Raw genomic sequence first — 18,067 nt, 5'->3', positions numbered from 1 at the left:
GGAGAAGGGCACAAGGGGCACACAGAGGAAGATGCTTTTAGGAGCTTCTCTGCTTTTGTTCACTGTTGCTCAGCTCTGTACAGCCACACAGGATGGGGCAGAGTCACGATAACAATCAATGCACAATGCTACCTTTGAAGACACACAGTGCAATTTAACTTACATCATCTTTTCTGCACTTTGCTTCTTGCTGCAGTTACAAGTAAGCGGAGAGTAACTAATAAGCAGGATAAAAGCTATGCTGCCTTAGCTGGCCCCTCACATCATATATCCATGCAACTGCCTGATGCTTCCATGCCGGTAAAAGCTGTTCTGATCTGAAGCTGTTCATCACTGCACACCAGCTGAAAACCACAAGGCTGCCAGCAGAGCAGCTTGGGTAAGCGTTCCCAGCATGTTGAAACCAACTAAACCAGCCCAGCCCAGAGCTACTTATGCCAATCAGGTGTGTTTTTCTGGTGGCCGTCACAGATTTCTTACTGGCTGAACCATGATGGTTATAACCTCCAGCCTATGGGGAATAAAATAATTGCTGGGGTGTTACATTTCCAAGAGCAGAGCCAGCCCTGGAAGGGACATCATTCTATTGCCTGGTAATCTTTTAGCTGCAGCACAGCTTAAACATGCCCCGTGTTGCACACACCCCTATTAATTTGTTTAGGAACCTGCCCAGAGTCAAAGAGTTGGCTTTTTTTGGCCTGTAGCCCTGTGTTTCATTCCTGGAAGGATAGAGGACGGACAGCATTTGTCTTACTCTCATCCCCATGGCAAGTCGAGGTGTGCACCTGGAGCACACACCCCTCGCTGCCGCAGGGGCAGTTCTGCACTGCCAACGGACACCAAGCTCAGATCCACCGTTCCTCAAAAGATCTCTGGTTGCGCATTAAAACAGTGGCTATAGCTGTCGTTTTTCTCACCATGCAGCTAACTCTACGCAGCTTTGTTTAATGATGTGCAGCTCCACAGATTAATATTCTGCACAGCTTTATGAAGTAATGCATGCAGTTCGTGGTATAGAGTGGTAAATTGTGTGTTCAGTTGAATGAAACGAGAGAGACATGTCCTGCAGCTCTGACTAAGACTCTGTGAATACAGTTAGTGGCTTCCTCACAGATTTCCTCTGTAACTGTGCATCGTGTCTGTGCTCGTGTTTTCCACCTGTGAAATGTGGGCCATAATATTTCCTCGGTTCTACTTCTTTGGTCCTACTTGTCTGTTTTTGTTACCACAGGCATACGTTCACTAATATGCGAGTTCAGTGCATCTGAAGTAGAAATAAACCCTCTTTTTACCTGAAACCTCCATGCACCACTGTAATACTCAGTCCTAATACAATGGGACAAAAATTGTCTCTGAATATTGCAAATGCAGTCTTTTTCTTACCTTCATTTACTTCATCATTTTCTTTGTCCACTTGTGCTTTCAAAACATAACGTTTTATCAGTCTTTTCATTATTTGCTGCCAGATTGAAACAGTTATGTAATTAGGTGAGCATATATAATTAAAACTATTCACTTTTAACTGTCTCCCTAATATTCGGATAAGTAAAAGAAAGAACAGCCCCAGATCAAGCAGTTGCCTCATATCGGCTTTTTTGGTGGCATGCTGAGCGTGATCATTACAAGAAAGCACCTTTTTCATCCAATTGCCTCTTACCTACAAAGCATCACGACATTTTGTAGGGAACAGGACAACATGAATATATGCCTGAACACATGTAATTTAGGCTTTAAGTAGCTTCAGAATAAGTCTACTCTTTGTTAAACTCAGTTTGCACGTAAAAGCATATGTAACAGTAAGAGATAAATATTTACCTTTTAAAAAGAAAAAAAGTTGAGATTTAACAGCATGACAGTGCAACGTCAGCAGTAAAGGATACAGTAAGATTATACCTGTATTTTTATATCATATATAAAAAAATATATACGTACTATATATATGTACATATACTGAACGTGCTAATATTCTTGTACTGTGTTACCATACCTAACCTAATGCAGCTCATTAACAGGGTTTACACAGGTGGATTACCAGACACTTTCACTAGGGGAGCAGAAGCTCCCATTTGCTCTTTTTTTCCTGAGCTGGAAAGACGACAGGAAGGTAGTATTTGACAGACTCCTCTTAACAGAAATGAGCATTGCCATCTGCAGAAATGTTGTATGTCACATCTCAGATCATGAGAAGGAAGGAAGGGAAAGTAATGCTAACCTAGTTAGCAAAATGCTTTTACATCCCTTCCCCAGAAGCCAGTTTCAGCTGTTTGCTTCTCACCCTTTCCAAATGGGGACATCAAAGGAAAAAAACTAAAGTTTTGTGTGGGCTAGTTTTTAAATGCTTCAAATAATGGGGCTTGAACAGTAACTGTCTTCTTTCCAGCAGCATCCTGGAGTTTGATTTCTATATTTTTTCTTTATCTGGTGAAGGCAAAATGTACTTGAAACACAAAATTTTGCTGGTACCTTCACATGGTTCCATTACTTAAAAGAGTGACCATTGTACATACTTACCTGATAGCGTGTCGGCTGATTGAGAATGCTGTTAAAACTGTGTGATTCAAAAACTCTGGAGTTCGACTGAGTGAAAAGGTTTAACTATGGAGAAATAAGACAAAATTAAAATGTATTATGGAATTCACAGTTAGAATTAAGCTCCTTTGTTGTTTGTTTGTTTTGAGAGATGTTTGGGATGTTCCATTAGCACAATATCAGAATATTATTTAAAAAAAAAAACACCTGAGATTGCCTTATTTGTTAGGTTTGGTTTTGTATTTTTTTAAAAAACCTGATAATTTTAGCCATCCTGTTCACAGCACAGCTTCAAAGCAAATGTGCTCACACAGCTGAGGAAATAATGAATTATGACTTGGAGGCAGGGATGAGTGGCTGGAGTAAGGAGCAATTCTCTAAACTGGCTTTAACAAAGAGCTTTTGTGGATCTGCACACTCAAGCATACTTTTAATGACAAATACATGCTCAAAACCACTTCTGCTTACTTTGAAGTGTTTTTCCAAAGCCCCATTTTCGGGAACAGTAATACATTTAGAAAAAACGGTCATTGTTCAATTATTTGAGGATCAAAAAGCCATCACATCTAAAATAATTGAAGATTTGTGTAGCAGTGGGCCAGAAACAGAAGGGAAAAAAGCAACCTTGGACAAGGTGGCTTTGTGACCAGTGCAGAAGGTTTGTTACTACCAAATCAGGGACCTAACTCTTATCTCAAACACACTGGTAAGACCTGAAGTAAAAAATGTGCATCCATAAAGAAGATTCAGCCCCCTAATGAGCATCAGTCGTTAATTTTCTGTGTGGCCAGAAAGTTGAAAGTCACTGAGTCAATGATAGCTGACCTCTCTTGTGGGGTAGAGGAGCAAACTCACCTCAGCCTGCATCTATATAGCAAGTTTGATGCTTACTGTAACTGTTGTGGGTTTTGTGCCCATACTGCATACAGCCTGTCACTTAAGCTGGGCCACAAGTGGGCTATTGTTACCTACTCCAGGTTGCCCACCTTCTTGGGGGCAACCAGACATCAGTTCAGCCACTGTTTTGGTTAGGGAGTGGTGCAGGATTTATCTTTGTGCAGCATAATACATGGTGCACCAGCCCAGCCTGACACAGAGGAGGCCTTTCCCAGAGAAAAGTAATTCAGTTTGTAGTTCAAGACAACAAGCTCTGCCCAACCTGTCTCAGCAGTGACCCAGAGAGGATTTTATTTCTTTAGTGACTTACATTCTGAGCATGATAGTAAGTACTGCTGTATATGTGAGCACTACTGAGCGTTTCGTTATAAAAGCATTATCTTAGGGTGTTGAGGGTTTTTTTTAAAACACATGTTCTGTGTTTAAACACAGTGACTGGAGAGAACTAATGAAGTTCAGGCACTTGGAGCACTAGAGAGCAAAAGATGAATGGTTAGTACCAAAACACTGCTTCTAGATAAACTGATTTAAATCCACGTTTTTATAAACATGTATCTGCTTTCACTGCCACAGAAAACTGGAGAAAATGTTTTTGCAGCTGAAGATTCAACACCAGCATCAGCTCAGAAGTCCTAGGCTCCAGAGAGATCTTTCAGAAAAAACGACTAGACTTGACATTTCTAATAATCTACAGGAAAAAAATATTTTCAAGGTACTGCTTTCAGTCTTTGTAATATACAGGGCCTTGAGCCTAATTTATAAAAAATGCCACATGTATCCTCTTTAACCCATCCATGCCCCAGTCCGTCATCAGTAAAACAAGGGGAATTGTTATCTAATTCTCACACAAGGGCGTTGTGACACTGCATTCCATTAATATTCGTAAAGAACATTTAGACACCCAAATTTAGAATGTCATAGAAGTGCTAAAGATTATTATTACCACACCCTCCTCTTTCCTGTTGCCTTCTGTTAAGAACACAGCTTTTGAAAATAGGAAGTGAGCATGATACTGACCACACTTTATCCTTTTCCTGTCCTAGTGAAAGGAAAAGCTTTCTCTCCTTATCCTTATCCTTATCCCCCCCATATTTTTCATTTTTTTTTTTTTTTTTTACCCTGAACTAAAAATCTTCCTAATGGAGGCTGAAAGCATCTTTATTCAACATTTAGGTCATTTCTTGTGGGAATTATTTATATCTTTGAACGCTCAGTTATTTTTGTTTCAATTGTATTTTTCTAGTCATTGGACCTTGTTGTCCTAAGAAAACGTATAGTTATTTTTTTTGATTTTACGCAGTATGTTTAGGCAGTCTGAAATACAGATCTATGTATATAAATGCTTGATAATTACCATACTATAATCACAAGCACAGAGTACACCCTAAAACTTAAAGAAAAGCAGAATGCTGGAATGAACACACAATTCTTCATTGCAATAAAAAGATTTCAGTACCTACCCTAGATTTGGAATTGCCCATTCCCATTTCTATATCCTTCTGTAGATGTCTCCTCCTGCACTTAGAAAAGTTAACGATCCTCATGATGAAATAGAAAAAAGATTTGGGGCTTGGTACAAGACTGAACGGTGGAGGTAATGTTTTTCCATCATCAAAATACGATAACCAAAGTTTAGAACGAGCGAACTTCCACTCTACATCACTGTCATCCTGGGTTAAGATACGAAAACAGGTACATGCTTTGGGTTTATGAAACACAAAATTCTTCCAAATAAAAGTTCTTTTAAATATCGACCCTTTCTGGTTTTACATAGAATGTTATTTCCTTGCTAATAAGACTCCCAGTATTTCTGAAAAAAATGCAACCACTTCATCAAATCTATTTTAACTAAATTTTAGTTGTCTCTTTAATGGCAACATCTCATGGACAATACTTAGTTAAAGCATGTGAACCATTTAAACAAGTGTTATTTTTGCACTGACTGAAAGCCAACATATAAACTCCTTACTATTTAAAGTGGACTTTTTTTGTTTTTTTAGACTTGTTTTTCTCATTAAAGACATCACATAAATTTGGTACTCACACAAGTGATTAAATACTAGTTTCAGGGCAGACATGGTTTAAAATGGTAGTACTCACAGCTTTTTGCATAGCCATGAGAAGCAATTCTGATTTATAATGGAGTACAGAAAATACAAACTTTGTTGTCATGAAGAAATCATGTTAAAAACTGACAAACTGATTTTGTCCTAATACATTCTTACTTGGATGAAGTATTCCAAGGCTGGACTTTGTTTACTCCACAGGTGAATTTTTTTTTTATTATAACTAGTTTTCTCCTGCCGAATTCCCTGATACTTCCCAGAAGTCAATGAAAGCACGAAATGACTTATCCATTTGTACACTATGTCTTAGATGATTTTTTTCCTCTGCTAGTGTGGGTATGTACCCACATCTATCTGACTGCAGTACTCTCTGAATAATATCAGAACTCATGGTCTGAAAAACTGGCACCATAAATATACTTTTTCTTCCATTTAAGCAACTTGGGATTTATTTTTAAAACCAGGTGTCTTCTCTAATCTAAATTTTCTGAAATTTTTATTTGCATTGGATGCTAAATACTCTAATTATCTTTAAAAATGAAGACACTGTGTAATCATAATGCAATTAAAATAAAATATATTTCTTTTAATAAGCAATGCAGTCAATAACTTGCTGTGAAATTCAAGTATTCATTCAACTGAGCCATTTGTCAAATTTGGAGAAATACTGCCACTGTGTTTTCAGGGCATATGGCAAAGCTAGAATCAAGTTTTAATATTGTACCTGATGTGGGAAAAAGCACACATCACAAAGAGTATAAGCATTGCAAAGTGTGACTTGGTCACAACAATCTTGAAGATAAGCACCTGTATCGTAACTCCATGTACAGAGGCATATAAATGTAATAAAGTACGTCCATTTATCACTGTGGTGTGTAAGTGTCTTAACTCCCGCACATCTAGCTAAAAAGTTTGAGGACTGGAACTAAAGACCAGATTTCCATTAAATAACATCTCAAAATACATTTAATCCATGTCCTAATGATGTGTCAAAGACTGAAGTGCACTCCATTAAGGAAACACGCAATAATCTTCCTAAGGATACTGGGAATGAACCACCCATGTCTAAAATGTGACACCCGGGAACTTTGTTTTCTACTTCACGGCAGTCTTCATTTGACTATTACTTTAGATTTTAAGATTTCTGGATGGATGACATCTCCTTAGATATGTACAGATGGCACAAGATGAACTACTTGTTTAGATCCTCTAAGGTTCTGCAGCTTGTCTGGGTGTCAGATAAAAGTTAGTCCTAAGAACATGGTATTTTTTGTGATCTCCTCCATTGAGATAATCTCTTCATTGTACTTTTGCGTATCAAGATGCGCTCACTGAAATAATTCCTAATAATTCTACCCTTTTTCAACACAAGAGAACAACTTGAGAACAGAGCCCACCTCAATTTCTTGATATGAACTGTTGATCATAGCAATCAGCATGTTGAGCAGAACTACCACCATTGTCACATTGTATATGCCATAAAGAACATAGCCAATATTCTCTATGAACTTGTGATCATATTTGAGGACAACAGAGGTTACTTCAGACAAGCCAAATATTGACCAAAATAAGGTCTTGAAACTTTCTTCCACTCTGTAGGGAAAAAGGAAAGGTAAAAAAAAAACAAACCAAAAAAACCAAACAAACAAAAAAAAAAACCAAACAAAAAAGGAAGACATTATTACTAGCTACACAAATAAATATTTAAGTTGTGTTAACAACCTCAAGTAATTTGTCTGTGAATTAGGTTTGTAGAACGCTGATCAAAACAACAAACATACAAGGTATCAGTAATGTATTTTTGCAATTGTTGTCCACAATCTGTGTGATTAACATAATACAAAGGTACAATTATTTTAGACTGCAATGAAAACTTCCATTCTACCAGTAGGAAGGAACTGGTCTTCTGCTAAGGTTCTGGGATAGCTGATTTCCAGCTGACTTCAACTGTCTGCACTTTTCTTTTAATGCTAGGAGAGAGCACATAATATCTTGCAGACTTTTGTTACCTTAGTGAAAAACCTGGAAGGTTTTTTACTGAAACAAAATTTCATACTTACGTTGTAAAGGCTGGGTTTAGTTTAGCTCCAAGGTAGTAGGAATACAGGATGAACATTCCAATCATAAATGCAAGAAACACCATAATAAAAAGGACCATAAACTTGAAGATGTCCTTAACAGTCCTTCCAAGTGAAATCTGCAAGGGCCCAAAACTCTCATTTGCAGGCAGGATATAGGCAATCCGAGAAAAGCTAAGAACAACAGCAATTGCATAAAGGCCTTCCGATATTATCTGAGGATCAGATGGAAGCCATTTATCTCTAGCTGGAAAATAGGAAACATAAGGGTAAACGTAAGGAGTTACTCATTTATCACAATGTTGAGAAATAAATCTTGTTAGGATTTTTCCATGAACACATCTGAATTTAGTTAAGACAAATATTTTAAGAGTCTAGTAGCTGCTACTCTATTCCTATTTCCCTTAAGTCAAAAAAGATTAATATGTTACATTACCTTTTGCTAGAAGAAAAACTGTACTTGAAGAAACATGACATTTGCTTCTACAGTTTGCATTTTAACCTGAACTACATAACAACAAATAATTCCTTACTGCTTTTCTTAACTGTACTATTAGCTGTCTTCGGCACTACGCTAAAGCCAGAAATTTCTTCATATTTTGTGTTTTATTGAGGGGAACAATGTTGGTTGATGAACAGTTCCATTTATTAATCACACCAAACTTTGTCGTTATTACAAGTTCAGGATGGAAATCATGAAGATTTTTGCCATTTATCTCAATGGAAGTAGGATTGTGGGTTTTACACACAACATGCACAGAAACAACTGAGTTATATGTAAACTCATAAAATATTTATTACGTGAATTAATGTACCATCTTAGCGAAACAACACTGAATTAAAATGTGTTTCATATCAAAATACCATGTGTTTCTAAATGTGTACTTACATCTGCACAAATTCAGATTGATTATATAGCAGTTAAGTCCAAGTCTGCTAGTATACTATATTGAAGTTCATAAAGCATATGCTAAAATACACCATCAGCAGCAAACACAGCCTTTGCTGGTGTTACAAATAGAGATTCATCACACCTTTAATTACAATTTCTGCACTGCAATAACTATTTAGTACTATTATTCTATTTGAGCACATCTTTGCTGGGCCAGCATCCTTCCTTCAGCGGGAGATGCTGATTGATCTTTACAAATATGAATAGCTGTATCAAACAACTGAACCAAACAAAAAAAAATCACATAAAAATTTTATCTGTTGTGCACCAAACCAAGAACAAAATAGAGCTTGCAAATGTTTAAAATCAAACAGTTATAACAAAATTGTGGATGGCTACATTTGAACTGAACTTCATTTATGTATCTTGTTTGGTTTTAGTATCTTAGCAAACTTATTTGTCAAATTAGAGTGTCATAACAGCTATTGTTTAAATAGCATAGAAACAAAAATACTGAGGCAGAAATGGTTAGACAATGCTATGAACAGAAACACATGCAAATATTAACCTTAAGGCTTCAAAACGCTAGCACATCCTTACCAGTTTTTCTGCGTTCAGATCTCTGTTGCAGAAAAGTTAAAACTCACCATAAGTAAAATATTCTATTTCTGGAGGAAGCGTGACCTCAGAGAGGTCATTCTCCTCAATGTAGTTGTCCACATATTGTTGTGCTTTTGTGGCCTGCAGGAATGCCAGAAGCCTCGCTGTGAAAGCAGCAATGAAAATGGAAAGCATCCCAAAATCCAGAACGTTCCATAACTGCAAAATATATTCCCTGGGTCCTTCCAGCCACAACTCCTTGCATTCTGACCACATCATACCTGCAACAAGAAACGAAAAAGCCCCACAACATAGCAATATTAGCCAAATTCTTTTCATTTGAATTCTTTGCATTCTCCCATTTCATGAAACCAGATGGTACCAGTGGAGCAAAAATTCACTTATTTGCAGAGTCACGGCATCATACACCTTGAGTAAGGCTCTCTTGGTTTCAACAGCGTTGATCAAATGGGAAGGTATTGATTGATATGTGGGAACAAAGCTCAGACATCTCCACATAGGGTAGCGTAGAGCCACAACTTTGCAGCAAGTCTTACAGCCTAACAACGTTAACAGTATGCTGTACTTCTAAAGAGGAAAAAATGCTAAATGTGGAAAAAGAACTCTCCCTTCCTTACAATTTGTACTCATAAAACACTTCTAAGGCAGAAGGATTAATTTTTACAGAGGAGCACAACTATCCAGCTACACACATGACCCTTTATGAGCACAATTATACTACTGGTTCTCTACTTCACAGAATAAGACCCTTTTCAGCACAGAAAGTGGAATTTGGCTATGTGTAATTGAGTTTTCTTATTCCAACTTCTCCTGAGAAAATAATTTCCATGGATTTAACCTACCCTAACATTAAGATAAAGGAGAACTTAGATCAGGAGATACAGGTGATTCAAAAGGCAGAGCAAGGCACCTTCATGTAGCAGCCCCAGTAACACTTCCTGTCTCTTCCACTGCCTGTAAAAGCTGAGAAAGCTAAATTATCATATGGCTAAGTGACATTTTGTGATGTAAAGCACCTGACTTTGATGAAATGCTAGAAGATAGCATTTTCTGCCATACAGAGTTTCCAACAGGCTGACAGTTGTTCAGGTTTTGTGAAAGAAACCCTGAGTAATTAGAACTGACTCAGCCCCTTGACACTGGTAGGAACTGTGATTTCTCCAAACGCTACCTAAGCAGCAATGCCACAGAGCACTGACGTGCCAACACATTAATACCGATCCGTAGGAACTCCTGACCTTCTGGCATATACCGCAGCGTAGGCTTCCTGACACTATTTAAGAAAATCATTTTAGTAAAGTATAATTTCTGTAGCGTTCTCTTCAGCAAACCTGTGCTCCTGCTACAAATGCCAGGACTATGAAAGATGAGGCAAATCAGCAAACAAAATTTTACCCCATACTGCAAAAGGAGGCAGATGCTCTGATGCTCTTATGAGATCTAATGCACTGTTATCTGCCCTGAGGGTTTATTCTAACCACACAGCAGCTGGAGCACAGGTTTGGGACCTGTGCTTCTCTCCTTTCTTTTAGAATTTATATCTGCAAGAAAACAGTTGACAAAGATGAAGGGGCAATATACCTACCAAGTACCCATACCATGATCAGCATTTCTGTCCAGGTGAACTGGGTAGTCTTCACCCTAAAGATCTGCTTAGGGTAATCAGTAACAGTGACATTCGGTAGCGTTGTTATACCTTCAAATCTGTCTGAAGCATTGAACACCAGCAGGCCTAGGAAAATAATGAAGGATGCTGCATGTGCCACAAATTTCATAAATGGGCTTCGAAGAATTCTTCCAAGCTGCAAAGGCAGAATTGAAAGCAGTCACTCAGTTTTCTCAAAGAAACAAACTATCTCATCAGGCATTCCAGAAGCATAAATGGGCACTGAAGAACTCAAGACACTCTGAAATCTCTTTTTAAAGGATGCTCTTCCAAGTGCACTGAACTGTGATGCTCTACCATTTCAGACAGAAGTCTCCCAAAGGCAGCCTCATGGAGTACGTTGTCCTGTTAGTGAGTGTTCATGTTATTCCATAAACTCTAGGTGGCAATGTTTGAGGGAAAACACCCTAAGGAGCTACAAATGTACAGTGGCAGTGACCAGAAAGAGTTCAATCTACTGCTCACAGATACCAATGGGGGGTGGAAACAAGCCCATGGAAAATAAACAAATAACATCTCCAAGTAGCAAAAGACTTTCCCTACCAACAAGTGTGTACTATTAGCTTATCTATGACTTTAGGCCTAGGGAAAATCACAGACTTATCTTCTCATCTTTAGCTACTGTATTCCATCCACGGAATAGATGTTCAGAGCTGTTAAGTGCTAAACAAATAACCTGTGCTCACTAAAAATAACAACTGTTCCATCACAAAAGACTAAGAAGGATAAGAACAGCAACATTACTATTTTCAAATAAACTCCACTGATTTAATTCACACCTGTACTTGGCAGAAGGACAAAACAGCAGCAGGGGCAGTCTGTCCGCACCACAGAAGGGGGCCAGCTGCCTCCAGAAGACCACAGTGGAAACAGCAATGGGCCCGGCACTCATTACGCATACGAAAAAGAAGAGTCTGCGATCCCATCAGTACTATCCTTACCCTGCAAGCCAGCGTCAGAAGTGCCAAGCTATAAACCCACTCCTCTGAGGGCAATACTGCCAGTACCCTTTATTTAGGCAGTGAAGGTTTCATGCGGCCAGTGCTGTTGCAACTCCCCACCCCGTACTCAAGACATGCAGGTATCAGTGAGGCTGCACCACATGCAGCAATTTGTGCATTGGCTCAAGCACAGAGATCCCTTAACAACGCTCTTTGGAGACCTCTTGGGGGTAATGCACATGTAGGGGTACTTGTCCTTCCCAGCCTGCTCCCCTCTGGGAGGAGCAGTACCTTTGGAATTCACCTTTCTGTGGCCTGAGCGGGACAACACTTGTGCCATCTCTGTACAAGGCGTGACAAGGTAGATGCTACACAGACCTCTTTGTCTTCGCTGCTGCACACCTCTTAAGGCCAAAGGTCTCCTGTCTCCTTCAGTACAACAGAACAATATACCGCTCTGCCATAAAGCCCAACCGTTAGCTTTCTTATTTCAAGGAATGGTTTTCCTCAGATGGGTCAGCTACTACGAACTAAGCGGACCAGCGCAAGCTAAAGAGCATTTACTACCTGTGCAAACGATCTCAAGTTCCCTTCCTGCTCCCAACCTTTAGAAAGTATTTTGAAATTACAATATCAAACAACTGATCTGAATGTACAGTACTTTATTTGACATGAGCACTAGGAAACATGTCAGGTGTTTCTGGTACTGGGAATTAAAGCTCAAGGACAAATGTCACTTTCGTATCGGACACTAGCTAAAATGCATTTCTATGATACGGAGCTGTGAGTAAGGAATATCTTTACTACAGATATTAATGGAAAGTGATATTTCAGAGAATAACAACAGGAACACTTACACTACTTTCATAAAGGTTTATCTTTAAGGTAAATAAGTATTCAATCCAGAGAAAATACCAGGTTCCCTTGAAATAGGCAGGAGATGAGCAAAATCTTGTCCTTTTTAAGGTGAACTACAGCAGCAAAATGTAAGTGAATGAAACTCACATTTCTTTGCTGTACACTTGTTAAGGAAATAAAATTGAAAGACCATACTCAGCACAGAAGTAAATTTACTTTGATTTTTTTCAAAAGCTAATGTAACAGAAATCTTCCTTCTCCTGTTTTACCAAAGACCTATTCAACATGCTTCATTCGCAGACAATTCACACACTACAGACAATAAAGATTTCAAAGAAACTGTGGTTATTTTAATTGTGAGATCATCAGGAAAGCTGGAAGCACACATATACTTTCACATAATTTTGAAGAGGTAAGAGTTTACAGTTGTCCTCTCTTAGGAATATATCGTAACACATGGTTGGAATACTGTGTTTAATTTAATTTCTGCTCTATGGTCCACCTGGTAAAACAGAACTCCTAGGGCAGGAATAACATATACTTTACTTAAGATTAAGTTCTGCATCAGTGAAGTCAACAGATGTTCTGCTAATGGTTTATATGGGAACGGCATCAGATGCCATCAGAGGAGACCTAATACACAATCTGAGCGGTGAATTTCAAAAAATCCATGTTACTAACACAAATACAATTATATAGCTGAGATTGTGAGATGAGCACAATCTATGGAAATTTTAAAAAGAAAAAAAGCTCTCGGAGAAGGTATTTTTTTTCTTTCTTTAAACTTAACAACAGTTTATTTGCATGCTTCATCACTGTGATCCCCTCTTTACAGTGCAAATAAAACAAACAGTATCTTTTGGCTCAAGACTACAGATTACTAAAAATACCATTAATTAGTTAAAATTTGGAAGCAGCAGCATTAGAGATACAATATTGCATTTTGAATGCCAGAAATGGAAAACCAGCTCCCAGAATACTATATGTAATTTATAAAATTCAGTACCCTGCTACATGGCGCAATCCAATAACCAATGGCTAGAAATGGAAGGCCCAATGCCACAACCAGCACAACGAGACACTTGATAGCTATGGTCTGCTCCCGTAATCCTGAGAGATTTTCATACCAGATAGTCAGTAGCTGTTGTTGACAGTTTGGATGGGCCACAAACTGTAAAGAAAAAGAAAGAAAACCAAGACATATTATAATTTATAAGAAGAGTTATATAACTGCTACATACCTGATCACCTGAAATATCTGGTGTTAAGTGAGAGCTTAAGTATCATGTTTTTTCTCCTTTCTTTTAAAATAAAAGTTAATAAAGAAGAAACTACTGAGCTGATTTAAAGCAGCACTTTGGGGACAAAGCTGCACACGTGGGCAGCCATTGCTGTTAGAAGTCTTTTATGCATTATTAGAACAGCTTCACATACCTGACTGGATCTTTTCAGAGCTGAACCTCAGTCCTAACTTCCAACAATTTCTCAGCAAATCAAGCTGATTCAAGGCACGTGCAGAATTTTTGTGGAGACTGAAAATTCTGGTCTGACCATAATCCACCGTGAGCCTCTCCCCTTCCTGCATATGCTCTTCACAAACTTCCTCAATGCCATTTGATTTGGTTCATTGACAAAAGCTCCAAATACCTCCTTAACCATCTATACATTTTCAGTCTAAATCTTACTGAGGCAAGACATAAATGAAGCAAAAGTAGAGCACAGAATTTTAAACCTCACCAGGACACACAGAGATGAATATTGAAAGGGCTTCCTGTCTCTCACTACTACCATCAATGGTGCTAGCTATCACCTCTACTTAGAGGTACTTGGGATTTGAAAAATAATCAGGAGCAACTTACTACAAATACATTTTCATGCTTTGTGGAAAATAAAATTTAGCATTCAGTAATACAAGAAAATGCCATTTTGAGAACCAGATGAAAAGATGATCTTACGGTTTTGCCGGTGCTCTAAAGACTCTGTAACAGACTGTATTTTATTGTACAGTTTTGTATTTTCTCCAAGTTCATGCATTTGATACTATCTCAGCTGAAAAATATTAAATTCTCAAATTTGACAGTTCTCAAAAATAACTTTTCCTTTTTCACTTTTTCAAAATTTTAAAGGACCCTGAACATACAGATTGTTATCACTAGAGTCTTATGCTATTCTTTGTATTTTAATTAGTTGTTAGCAGCTTAACAACACACTGCAGGAGGCTCAAATAACATCTGAGGTATATGCTTTAACTAAAAATATAAATATTTCACTGTTTTCTGAGTAAGCCAGTTTTATTTTTAATGAATTATTTTATGAGATGTTTCTTTTATCTTTGCTGGTTAGTTTACATTAATGTTTATCAATATTAAGTATTTGCTCATTTCTATAGCAGAAGGACTAAAAGGTGCCAAACATAACAGAGATAACCACAAGGCCAGATGTGCACAAATATCTGAATAAATATAGCCTCTGATAAAATGACCAAAAGCTGACATATTTAGGCACTTAAAACAAGAATATCCTGATTGTCAGTAGTCTAAACATACACAGCTACAACTGAATTTCAGTTCGCTGAATGTCAGGCCACCTTTGTAACATTGAGCCCTACATCCACATTTTGGTATGTAATTTTCTCATGGAAAAAACTCAGACATGGACACATGAAAGATAATTTTCAAATATACTTACTCTCTTTTGATCTAACTCTGATGCCCACTGAAGTCAATGGTAATATTTCAACTGACCTTAACTAAGCAAAGCCGAGACATCATCAGGGGCTTTTGTAAACAACTGCTTCAAAACAGGGAGGGAAGAAGCCAGACAAACATCAAGACAAAGAAACAGGGTATCAAGTGAATTTTTTGGGATGTAGTCATGAAGAGACAATGAAACAAGTAGAAAAGCAGGCTTAGGATTAACACTCAGATTCTCCTCAGTTATTACAACACAAACTTGCTCTCCTGAGCCTTCTGCATAAGTTCTGTTCCTTCCTAGCTTCCACAAATTCTTTCTTAAGTGTCCCAAAATTGAAAGGGAGCAGAGATTGACTTGTTACAATAGTAAACCGGCACATATTAAGGATCTAGTAGCCATAAAAACCCACAAATAAACAAACAACGCCAACTTCCATCTTTCTCCTATGCAGCAAATAACATGCAAACACTATTTTCCTAGCTTCAGTAAGATTTCAGTATGATCACAGGGAAAGGGAACTGATGCTCAAATTAATTACGGAATGATGAAACAAGCTGCTGCCAACAACTGCATTTGTATAGATATGCTTTAAGTTTTATTTTACTAAAATCACTTTTGGTTGAGTTTGTTGAAAAGTGAGCATATATTGCTCTATTTTTAAAGCACTGCTGTATTTCTTTAGGATGAAGTAACGTGGGCAGAGGAAACTGCAGCCACTCCATCAGGATCATGTCATGTAACCTGAAGTGTGTAGCCCATGTTGGGTGCTGCTACTAAAGAGACATAAGGAATGGGAGGGAAAAAGAATTCTATAGCTCCCAGCTCCCTATGTTCTTTGCGCATATATTTACACTTCTGGTTAAGTCAATTTCTAAACTTTTATCATACTCATCACTATTACTGTTATACAATATCCTGTGAGCATGTGGGATAACAGTTAAGCACAAGGGTAAACAGCCTAGTTACCACAGCGATTTAAAGAAATCTGGTAATATACTTTCACACTGGTTGAGAACAACTAGTAAATCAGAGTAAAGAATGCTAGGCGGTTTCACAAAAAAGATTTCAAAATAATTCTGATAATCCATGTTGGCTTAAGAGTGAGATTTGATCCAAGTTGCTTATACTTAAAAAAAAAAATAAAATACTGTAAACCTTGGATATCCATTTTATTATCCTTTGTACTCTGTTGAGATCATAATGTACCATATGCATTCTTGTTTGCCAGGTCTTGCCTGCAAAACTCCATTTATATTCCAAATCTCATTAAAAAGTGCATACAGTAGTACAATAGGGCAGACTTTTTTTTTTTTTTAATATCAAATTAAATCATTGGCAATGAAAACAGGGAACCTTAAAACCCTCAAGAGGAAGAATCTGAAGCTGTTGCATGAACTTTAAAAAGGGAAGCATTCTTCATAATTTAATCTACTTTGCTCTAAAACTGAAGTCCCAAAATATTTTGGTGTGCGATTCATTAACCAGTTAGATTATGTATCAATGCAGTTTGTTCCTACAGTGGAATGGCCAACAGAAATAAATAGAAAGATTTAAAAAAATTTCTAAGAAATTAATGTCAACCTGAACCACCACAGAATCATTTAGGTTGGAAAAGACCTTTGAGATCATGAAGTTCATATGAACCCAGGACTACCAAAGTTAACCCAGGACTAAACCATGTTCCTGAGCACTGCAGCTACATGTTTTTTTAAGCACTTCCAGGGATGGTGATTCCACCACCTCCCTGGGCAGCCTGTTCCACTGCTGGAAAACCCTTTTGGTGAAGAATTTTTTCCTAATATCCAATCTAAACCTCCCCTGGTGCAACTTTAGGCCATTTCCTCTTGTTCTGTTGCTAGTTACCTGGGAGAAGAGACTATGGTTATATTTTTATTAGGCTGTCACCTTTGAAGCTTATGCACCATAAAAAATGCCAGCCTGACCCATTTGAAAAAAGGAGACTGTTTTTTTTTGTGTGTTTGGGCATTCTGAAACATGCCCCAAGCCTCTTCTTTTGCCAAGATAAATTTCATTCTCAACTCAGGACATCAAAGGACAAATCCCACAGCAGATTAACTGTGGCCAAAGACAGGAAAATAAATAATTATTTCAAATTACAAAGACATTTTTAAAAAGCAGGCTTGAAACTGTAGGGAAGAGGAGAGAGAAGAAACACCCACATCACTCCTACTACCAGAGGGAATAGGAAGAAACAGCAAAGGAGCTTTAAGGGAGCTCGCCTAGGGCTATGAATCAGCCCAAAGGCCCTCTTGCATCTCCTCCAGAGCTATGTGCTGGTTTATTCCTCCTCGTCTATCAACATTTTGATCTGACACTAAGAGATCTGCTTGTGCTATAATTTTCCCCAAAAAAGGGAGGAGTTAGTGAATAAGATGCCAATGGTTATGGCAAGTTCTTCTCTGGCAGTAAGTCTAAGGGCTCTTGAGAAGATCTTAGCAACTTATTTAACTGTTGGCCACTGCACAATATGCACCATTTCCAAGCGCTCAGAGCAACTTGTGTCACTTCTCTCATCCACAAAAACTCTGAAATTCATCCTTCTCTTCAGCTCTGCTGAAATACTTAACTCTATGATTACACTGCTTTTATTTTCAGCCACCTCTTCTATGTTCCCCCCGCCCTGTCTATCTGTCTCCCTCCGTCCCAGCTTCATCTCCTCCAAGAACAGCAGGTTCACATCATATTTACCTACCAATCACCTCATCCTACAACCCTGTTCCTTCTGCATTCCTCTTATCTCATCCTACTTTAGACACAGTTTCTTACTTTTCATTACATATGTAGATCTTATTATCATATTTATT

General features: G+C 38.0%; 1 protein-coding gene across 3 annotated transcripts in view; it reads right to left on the bottom strand.

Moving 5' to 3' along the window:
• The window catches only part of TRPC3 (transient receptor potential cation channel subfamily C member 3), a 44,772-nt gene that overhangs the window by 1,977 nt on the left and 24,728 nt on the right, over positions 1 to 18,067 (bottom strand). For 2 of the 3 annotated variants that reach the window (XM_055725889.1, XM_055725903.1), the window contains exons 4-11: positions 13,555 to 13,719; positions 10,669 to 10,885; positions 9,110 to 9,343; positions 7,553 to 7,817; positions 6,890 to 7,085; positions 4,887 to 5,096; positions 2,512 to 2,595; positions 1,384 to 1,459 (exon numbers count right to left, since the gene is read on the bottom strand). In XM_055725889.1, the coding sequence (XP_055581864.1) occupies positions 1,384 to 1,459; positions 2,512 to 2,595; positions 4,887 to 5,096; positions 6,890 to 7,085; positions 7,553 to 7,817; positions 9,110 to 9,343; positions 10,669 to 10,885; positions 13,555 to 13,719 (1,447 nt within the window). The remainder of the gene's footprint in view (positions 1 to 1,383; positions 1,460 to 2,511; positions 2,596 to 4,886; positions 5,097 to 6,889; positions 7,086 to 7,552; positions 7,818 to 9,109; positions 9,344 to 10,668; positions 10,886 to 13,554; positions 13,720 to 18,067) is intronic. The other variant, XM_055725895.1, reaches the window with a different exon arrangement.

This window comes from Falco cherrug, chromosome 1, assembly GCF_023634085.1.
Source record: "Falco cherrug isolate bFalChe1 chromosome 1, bFalChe1.pri, whole genome shotgun sequence".
NCBI classification, from domain to species: domain Eukaryota; kingdom Metazoa; phylum Chordata; class Aves; order Falconiformes; family Falconidae; genus Falco; species Falco cherrug.
Note: the sequence above shows the minus strand (reverse complement) of the source record. Positions and strands in the feature narration are given on the sequence as shown.